General features: G+C 59.5%; 1 protein-coding gene across 1 annotated transcript; it reads right to left on the bottom strand.

Moving 5' to 3' along the window:
- Positions 1–2326: 2326 nt before the first annotated feature.
- On the bottom strand, positions 2327–8698 carry LOC135174437 (keratin, type II cytoskeletal 6A-like). The gene is made up of 9 exons (XM_064141705.1): positions 8142–8698; positions 6877–7091; positions 6142–6202; positions 5260–5355; positions 4869–5033; positions 4539–4664; positions 3635–3855; positions 3335–3366; positions 2327–2896 (listed from the first exon to the last, which is right to left on the bottom strand). The coding sequence occupies exons 1-9, from the start codon at positions 8613–8615 to the stop codon at positions 2703–2705; spliced, it is 1584 nt and encodes a 527-aa protein (XP_063997775.1). The 5' UTR covers positions 8616–8698; the 3' UTR covers positions 2327–2702.
- Between the last annotated feature and the right edge of the window lie 235 nt (positions 8699–8933).

The following is an 8933-nucleotide window of genomic DNA, read 5'->3' as shown; positions in this document are numbered from 1 at the left end:
GCAGCTGGAGAAGTCAGCAGAGCTCTCAGCCAGGTCCTGCTCTGCAGCTCTCAGCCAGGTCCTGCTCTGGAGCCCTCAGCCAGGTCCTGCTCTGGAGCCCTCAGCCAGGTCCTGCTCTGCAGCTCTCAGCCAGGTCCTGCTCTGCATCCCTCAGCCAGGATCTGCTCTGCAGCCCTCAGCCAGGATCTGCTCTGCAGCTCTCAGCCAGGATCTGCTCTGCAGCCCTCAGCCAGGTCCTGCTCTGCAGCTCTCAGCCAGGATCAGCTCTGCAGCCCTCAGCCAGGTCCTGCTCTGCAGCTCTCAGCCAGGTCCTGCTCTGCAGCTCTCAGCCAGGATCAGCTCTGCAGCCCTCAGCCAGGTCCTGCTCTGCAGCTCTCAGCCAGGATCAGCTCTGCAGCCCTCAGCCAGGTCCTGCTCTGCAGCTCTCAGCCAGGTCCTGCTCTGCTCTTTTACTGCTCAGTTAATGTCTGCTGGTTAGTCAGACCACATCTAACATCACTGCAGCTCCTCTGGTTTTCTTCCACCTCGGAGGCTCCAGTGGGCAGGAGGAGTGTGAGGAAGCATCAGGAGGAACATGAAGAAACATCAGGAGGAAGAGGAGGAAGCATCAGGAGGAAGGTGAAGGAAGATCAGGAGGAAGAGGAGGAAATATCTTCACCTGCTAGGAATGGGAAGAAATCTTCCCAGTCTGGGAAGGTGAAGAATCTTTGGGACTTGAAGCCTTTCCCTTCCCACAGGGATCCCTCTCTTGGCTGTGCTCAGGAGCTGCTGGGTGAGTGGCACCAGCCCAGGGCTGCCTATGGACCAGCTTCTCCCCCCCCTGGAGACAACAGCAGAGGACACTTCAACCTCAAGACCCAAGACCAGCACCCGACCCAGTGTGGCCCTGAGAGCGCCAGGGAGAGCTTTCCACCCTCTCAGCCAGATGTTGGCACCGCTGGAACCTCCAACTGAGGTGAAAGAGCTGCAGGTGAAAGGGCTTTGGCGATGGGTGGGAGCCTTGGCCGAGCCTGCTGCTAATTAGCTGCCTCTTAGAAGCTTGTGGAGGTTCATCACATGCTTGGCACTGCCCCTGCTGCCCCTGGCTGCCAGGCTGTGGGGTGAAAGCTGCACACTCAGTGCATTTTTAGGCCCTCTCCCCCCTGCCTGGCTCCTGCCTTGGCCTGCCTGGTGTTTAGCTGCCGCGGGGCTGGGGAGGACTTCACCACCAAGCTCCTGTTGGGAGCTGGGGAAATGTGCTCATAGAATCAGCCAGGCTGGCAGAGAGCTCCAAGCTCATCCAGTCCAACCTAGCACCCAGCCCTAGCCAGGCAACCAGACCCTGGCACTAAGTGCCTCAGCCAGGCTTTTTTTGACTCCACCACCTCCCTGGGCAGCCCATCCCAGTGCCAATCACTCTCTCTGGGCACAGCTTCCTCCTACCCTCCAGCCCAGACCTCCCCTGGCACAACTTGAGGCTGTGTCCCCTTGTTCTGTTGCTGGCTGCCTGGCAGCAGAGCCCAACCCCACCTGGCTACAGCCTCCCTGCAGGCAGCTGCAGGCAGCAATCAGCTCTGCCCTGAGCCTCCTCTGCTGCAGGCTGCACCCCCCCAGCTCCCTCAGCCTCTCCTCACAGGGCTGTGCCCCAGGCCCCTCCCCAGCCTTGCTGCCCTGCTCTGGGCACCTTCCAGCACCTCAGCAGCTCTCTGCAATGGAGGAGCTCAGAGCTGGACACAGCACTGCAGGGGTGGCCTGAGCAGTGCTGAGCACAGGGGCACAAGAACCTCCCTTGTCCTGCTGCCCACACTGCTCCTGAGCCAGCCCAGGATGCCATTGGCTCTGCTGCCCACCTGGGCACTGCTGCCTGCTCTGCAGCCTACTGTCTATCAGCACCCCCAGGGCCCTTTCTTCATGGCTGTTTTCCAGCCACTCTGGCCCCAGCCTGGAGCTGCTTGGGGTTGTTGTGGCCAAAGTGCAGAACCTGCACTTGGCCTTGTTCAATCTCATCCCCTTGGCCTCTGCCCACCCATGCAGCCTGGCCAGGTCCCTTTGCAGGGCTCTGCTACCCTCCAACAGCTCCACAGCTGCTGCCAGCTTGGTGCCAGCTGCACACTCACTGCTGCTGGACTCCATCCCCTGCTCCAGAGCATCAATAAAGATACTGAACAGGACTGGGCCCAGCACTGAGCCTTGGGGCACACCTCTGGTGACTGGCTGAGGAGTGAAAGACAAAGCAAGAGCTGAGAGGGTCTGGAGCTGGGCAGGGCCCTGGCAGCAGTGCTGGCTGCCTGCACTGGCAGGGGCTGCTCCTCCTCCTCCTGGTAGAGGCAGCGCAGAGGAGCTGGGGTGGAAATGACAACTTGCATCTTTATTGGACAGAGAGCAGCGAGGGAGGAGAGGCAAAGGCACAGGACACATTTTATGTACAAACTCTGGGCCCCCTCCCCCAGCAACAAAACAATCCACACAACCCCCCCCAAAAGGACAACAGTGCTGAGCTGGGACAAAGCAGGTTGCAAAGTGCCAGACTCGGTCAGGCTCCAGCAGCAGAGCCCCACACGAGGCGCGGGAGACGACGCAGCGGAGAGGGAGCTCCTCAGGAGAGGAGCTGTGACAAGAGAGAGGGTTTAGGTGGCCCTCATCCTGCTGGCCCCCACTGGGCTCAAGTGAAGAACCAGCCTGAAGGTGTCTTCTGGCCACCCAAGGTGTCTGGAAGGCAACTTTTAGCTTCTGTAGCTTCTCCTGGTGGAGGAAGTGGAGACAAACTTCACGCTGGAGCTGCTGCCACCACCCAGGGTGCTGCTGCTCAGCCCAGGACCACTCCCACAGTTGAAGCTGTTCCCCATGCTGCAGATTCCTCCCATGCTGAGGTTGCTTCCTCCTCCATAGCCTGTTCCCACTGTTGTTCTGGTCACAGCTGCAAGGGAGAGAGGGAGATGAGATGGAGATGGAGGAGGGGAAAGGGAAGGGGAAGGGGAAGGGGAAGGGGAAGGGGAAGGGGAAGGGGAAGGGGGAGGAGGGGAAGGGGGAGGAGGGGAAGGGGGAGGTGGGGAAGGGGAAGGAAGCAGGAGGGGAAGGGGAAGGAAGCAGGAGGGGAAGGGGAAGGAGGTAGGAGGGGAAGGGGAAGGAGGAGGAGGAGGAGGGGTAGGAGGAAGGGGGAGGGAGGAGGAGGAGGAGGGATAGGAGGAGGAGGAGGAGGAGGAGGAGGAGGAGGAGGAGGAGGAGGAGGAGGAGGAGGAGGAGGAGGAGGAGGAGGAGGAGGAGGAGGAGGAGGAGGAGGAGGAGGAGGAGCTTTTCTCTGGGTGTTAGGCTCTTGGTGCAGAGAGCCCAAAGCTTGAGCTCTTGAGGCACTCACAGATGTTCACTGGGACACCATCTCCAGCCAGCCTGTGGGGGGCAGAACACAAGGGAGGAGGATGAGGAGTCTGGGGGTGGTTGGGGGGAAGAAGAAAGAACATTTCCTGGAGACCTCTGGGGCAGAAAGGCAGAACCTTGGCACAGCCTGGAGGTGCTTCCTCCACCTTCTGACCTCTGACAAGCAGGACACCCTTGCCACCTCCCCTCCCCACCACCTGCTGCCCTGCTCAGCACCTCCAGAGATGCACTGCTTGGTCCCTGCAGTGCCAGGCCAAGAAGGGTCTCACTTCCCACCCACCTGCACTCTTCTCCCTCCAGCAGCTTCCTGTAGGTGGCAATCTCGATGTCCAGAGCCAGTTTGACATTCATCAGCTCCTGGTACTCCCGCAGCTGCCTGGCCAGGTCAGCCTTGGCCTGCTGCAGGGCATCCTCCAGCTCTGCCAGCTTGGCCTTGGCATCCTTGAGGGCCATCTCCCCGCGCTCCTCCGCGTCCGCGATGGCTGCTTTCAGGTTGGCACACTGCAGGGGGAAGGTCCTGCTCAGCTGGGCCTGGACTTGGTCTTTACCTGCTCTGACACCACAGGGTCCTGTCCCAGCACCATCAGGGCAACCCTCTCAGAGTCACGGAATGGTTTGGGGCTGGAAGGGACTCTAAAGGTCATCTGGATCCAACCCCAGCCCTGCCGTGCCCAGGGGCACCTCCCACCAGCACAGGATGCTCAGGGCCTCATCCCACCTAGTCTTGAGCACCCCCAGGGAGAGGACATCCACAGCCTCCCTGGGCAGCCTGGGCCAGGCTCTCCCCACCTGCACTCCCAACAATTTCCTCCTCCTCTCCTCTCTCCCTCTCCCCTCTCCCAGCTCAAACCCATCCCCTCTCATCCTGGCACTCCCAGTCCTTCTCCCCAGCTCTCCTGGAGTCCCTCAGCTCCTGCCAGGCTGCTCTAAGCTCCCCCTGCAGCCTTTTCTTCCAGCCCCAACCCCCTCAGCCTGTCCTCGTTGGACCTGCAGCAGTTTCACAGGTTCACAGAATGGTTCCAGGTCCTTCTGTGCCATCTCCATCCCTAGGGACAGTTCCGAGTTTGACAGGGGGAAGAGCCAACTGAGCAGCCCTGGCTTAGGTTACCTCTGACCTTCTCCTTCCCCTCCCTCGGGGGTCAGGGGCTCAGTGGGTGCCAGCTGGGGCTGCTGCTGCCCTTTACCTGCTTCTTCACACTGTCGATCTCGGAGCGCAGCCTCTGGACGTGGCGGTTCAGCTCCGAGATCTCCTGCTTGGTGTTGCGGAGGTCGTCCCCATGCCTGCCTGCCGTGGCCTGCAGCTCCTCATACTGCCACAGACAGAGGGACAAGCAGGCAAAGTGAGACCCATCTTTGGGGCAGTAATCAAGGTACCTGGGCCCCCCCTCTCCCCCCCAAGCCTGGGGTGCTGCAGTGCACCATGCAAGAGGAGGCTTTCCTGGAGGGGTCCTCCTTTATCTGCTCAAGGCAAGGAAGGGAGAGGACAGCAGAGAGCTCCCACCCTGGTTCCTCACCTTGGTTTGGTACCAGGACTCTGCTTCAGCCCTGCTCCTGTTGGCAATGTCCTCATACTGTGCCTTGACCTCTGAGATGATGCTGTCCAGGTCCAGGTTCCGGTTGTTGTCCATGGTCAGCACCACAGAGGTGTCGGAGATCTGCGTCTGCATCTGAGACAGCTCCTGCGAAGCAGACGAGCAGCTGGGGAGCAGATCCACCTGGGAGCTGCCCTCTCATCCTCCCAGACCTGGGAGAGGCTACAGATCCTTATCTAGGCAGCTCAGGCTGGTGGTGTAACTCCAGAGAGGGAAGGATTTAGCATCTCCTGGGGGGAAGAAATTAGGAGGAAAGGAGGGAGGGAAGCTCCTGGGCGAGGGGTGAGGTGCCCTGGGCAGTGCCTCCACTCACAGCCTCGTAGAGGGCTCTCAGGAAGTTGATTTCTTCGGTCAAGGCATCGGCCCTGGCCTGCAGTTCCACCTTGTTCATGTAGGCAGCATCAACATCCTGGAGGAGAGGAGCAAAGGAGGTGACTGAAACTCCCCTTAGCAAGTCAGGGAGAGGAAACTCCTCTGCAGGAACAGAACCTTTGGAATGTGGGGGTGGGGAGGGGATGGGGAGGGATAGAGGGGAGGGGGGGAGGGATGGAGGGGGCTTGGAGAGGGATGGAGGGGGATTGGTGAGGGATGGAGGGGGCTTGGAGAGAGATGGAGGGGGATTGGTGAAGGATGGAGGGGGATGAGTGAGGGATGGAGGGGGATTGGTGAGGGATGAGGGGAGGTTGGTGAGGGATGGAGGGGATTTGGTGAGGGATTGAGGGGGATTGGAGAAGGATGGAGGGGATTTGGTGAGGGATGGAGGGGAGTTGGAGAGGGATTGAGTGGGACTGGAGAAGGGTGGAGGGGGATTGGTGAGGGATGGAGGGGATTTGGTGAGGGATGGAGGGGAGTTGGAGAGGGATGAAGGGGCATTGGTGAGGGATGGAGGGGATTTGGTGAGGGATTGAGTGGGACTGGAGAAGGATGGAGGGGAGTTGGAGAGGGATGAAGGGGATTTGGTGAGGGATTGAGAGGATTTGGTGAGGGATTGAGTGGGACTGGAGAAGGATGGAGGGGGATTGGTGAGGGATGAAGGGGTATTGGAGAGGGATGGAGGGGGGGGTGGTGAGGGATTGAGGGGAGCTGGTGAGGGATTGAGGAGGATTGGAGAGGGATTGAGTGGGATTGGAGAGAGATGGAGAGGGGGCAAGAGCTGCAGAGAGCCCTGAGGAGCTGCCCTGCCCTTGGCTCTGACCTTCTTGAGCGTCACGAACTCGTTCTCGGCGATCGTGCGCCTGTTGATCTCATCTTCGTACCTGCGGGAGGGAGGCAGAGGAGCATCTGTTTAGGCAGGTCCCAGAGGAGGGGGGTGGGGAGGGAAGGTTTTGCTCTGTTGCAAGGAGCTTCCTCAAGAGCAGTCCTGCTTGCAGTGCCTCTCCTCTGAGCACAAGCCCAGGAGCCTGCTCCCGGGGCAGCTGCTCACCACGAGCCCAGCCAAAAGCCTGCTGAGAAGCTCTCCTCTTTCTGCCCCATTACTCATCCTCCTCCTGCCTCTCTCCAGCAACCTGAGCGTGCTGACCTGAAACTCTCAGCCCCTGCCATGTAATTTACTCCCTCTCAGAAGGTAATTAAGTTAATAAGGCTTTGATCATAAATTATTCCCTAGATGTTTGTGCTTTGGATCTGTTACTCCGTTACCGTTCGTCACGAGCTTCACCCCTGGCAGTTTCTGTGTCTTGGCCTCTGTTGGATCCCCCCCAGGTGGCTTAAGGAGGTTGGAAGGAGGAAAGCTGCACCCACCTAGGTCAGGAGACCACCAGCTCAAGGGACCTACTCCTTCTTGAAGCCCTCAGCCAGGCGCTGTGTGTGACCAACTCTGCCTCCAGCCTATCTTGGGCTTTGCTGGATCCTCCTCAGGTGGCTTAAGGAGGTTGGAAGGAGGAAAGCTGCACCCACCTAGGTCAGGAGACCACCAGCTCAAGGGACTTACTTCTTCTTGAAGTCCTCCACCAGGTACTGTGTGTTGACTAACTCTCCCTCCAGCCTGCCCTTGTCGCTCAGCAAACTGTTCAGCTGAACCCTCAGGTTGTTGATGTAGGTCTCGAAGAGTGGCTCCAGGTTGTTCCTGACTGTCTTCATCCCCTGCTCCTGCAGCAGGCTCCACTTGGTCTCCAGCACCTTGTTCTGCTGCTCCAGGAATCTGACCTGCAACAGAACCAGCCTGAAGTGCTTTGGAAAGAGACTGTGGAGAGCTCCTCCTGGCAAATGTGGCCTCTTGGAGCTAGCTGAGGAGGTGAAGTTCTCCTTCCTGCTGGGTTTCATAGCCCAGTTCTCATCTGGCAGAAGCAGGAGTTTGCTGCTTGGCTGCAGGGACCCAGGCTCTGCAGTGCCTCCTGATTTCCTGGCCCCTTCATTGCTCTGCTCCACCAAGGCAAGGTGCAAGCACTTGGTGGCATCTGGCATGAGGAGTGCAGGCAAAGCCAGGTAAGGAGCAGCCCAGGGGTAAGGAGCAGCCCAGGGGTAAGGAGCAGCCCAGGGGTAAGGAGCAGCTCAGGGGTAAGGAGCAGCCCAGGGGTAAGGAGCAGCCCAGGGGCTCCATGTTCCAGTAGCCTTTCTCGTTCCCTCCAGGAGAGCTCTCCCCCAGCCCAGAGCAGCTCCCAAACAGTGCAGCATTGCCCTAAAACCCAAGGAGGAGCTGCTGAAGCACAGCAGAAAGCAGGCAGGGGCTCTTCTTGTTGCACCTGGGACAGTTAGCATGGAGGTGGAGTGGGCAGGCAGTGGCAGGTGCTTGGAGCTAAGGACCCAAAGGTGCTGCTGGTGCTGCCCTGAGGCCTGAAGTGTCCAAGCGATGGGAAGCTTCCTTCTCCCTGCTGCCAACTCCTGGGGTCCCTTTCCTGGTCGTTTTCACATGGGTTACTTGCATCTCGTTTAAACCACCTGAGAAGCTGCTCTCAGGGCTCCTCTAATGCTCAATGGAGGGAGCCCAACAGCTCCAATGGGCTGGAATTGCCTTCCAGGGCTTTGTTTTGGCTTTGCCCCACTGCCTGTGAGCTCCACCGAGCAGTCACCAAGGAGGACCTGCAGTGCTGGCTGGTTCCAGCAGGGACCAGTCCCTGCACTCTCAGGGGTCTGGGCATCTTCCAGTCCCATTCCTCACCTCTTTTCCTTCTTGCTCAGCTTCTGAACTCAGAAAGCAGCTAAGAAAAGAGTCCTCACCCCGAGCAGAGCAGCTCCCTAGGGCAGCTCTGGGCTCACCTTGTCGATGAAGGAGGCGAATTTGTTGTTGAGGGTTTTGATTTGCTCCTTCTCCTCCTTCCGGATCCGCTGGATGCTGGGGTCGATCTCCAGGTTGAGAGGCTTCAGGAGGTTCTGGTTGATGGAGACTTCGTGGATGCCCCCAGCTGGGAATCCAGGGCCCCCCAAGCCACCACCAAAGGCACCGTATCCAAAGCCCCCACCGTAGGCACTACCCGCACCGAGCCCTGCAGATCCATAGAAGCTCCCACCCCGGCCAGCCACAGAGATCCTCTTGCATCCACCAACGTTGTAGAGGCTTTTGCTTCCAAAGCCACCACCAACCCTAGCAAAGCCACTGCCTGCATTGCAGTTTCCAACCCGGGTGACAGAGCAGGAGCTGAAGCTGGTCCTGCAGGAGTTGGGGACCACGGCCGAGGCGGCGCTGAAGCCGCTTCTGCCCCTCTGGATGCGGACGGTGGACTGGCGAGACATGGCTGGCTCCGGGGCGGGGAGGGAGGCTGCAGCAAGGAGAAAGGAGCAAAGGTGCTGGCCTGGAGCAAGGAGGAGGAGGAGGGAAAGGCAGGAAAGATGAACCTGTGCTCTCCACCAGCTCGGGAGAGCCCTTTTATGCATGCATGAGACTGGGATGGGTTGGCTGAGGTGGATCTTCTCCCTGGTTAATTAGGCTTGGCATGTCCGACAGCATTCTGCGGGGTGAACTCACTGCTCACACACACCCTGTGAAATCACACAGCAGCCTCTGAGCAACAGGGGCATTGGTCGGGAATAACTGTCGCCTGCTGCCGCCTC

Source organism: Pogoniulus pusillus, unplaced genomic scaffold (assembly GCF_015220805.1).
Source record: "Pogoniulus pusillus isolate bPogPus1 unplaced genomic scaffold, bPogPus1.pri scaffold_64_arrow_ctg1, whole genome shotgun sequence".
In the NCBI taxonomy this organism is placed as follows: Eukaryota; Metazoa; Chordata; class Aves; order Piciformes; family Lybiidae; genus Pogoniulus; species Pogoniulus pusillus.
Note: the sequence above shows the minus strand (reverse complement) of the source record. Positions and strands in the feature narration are given on the sequence as shown.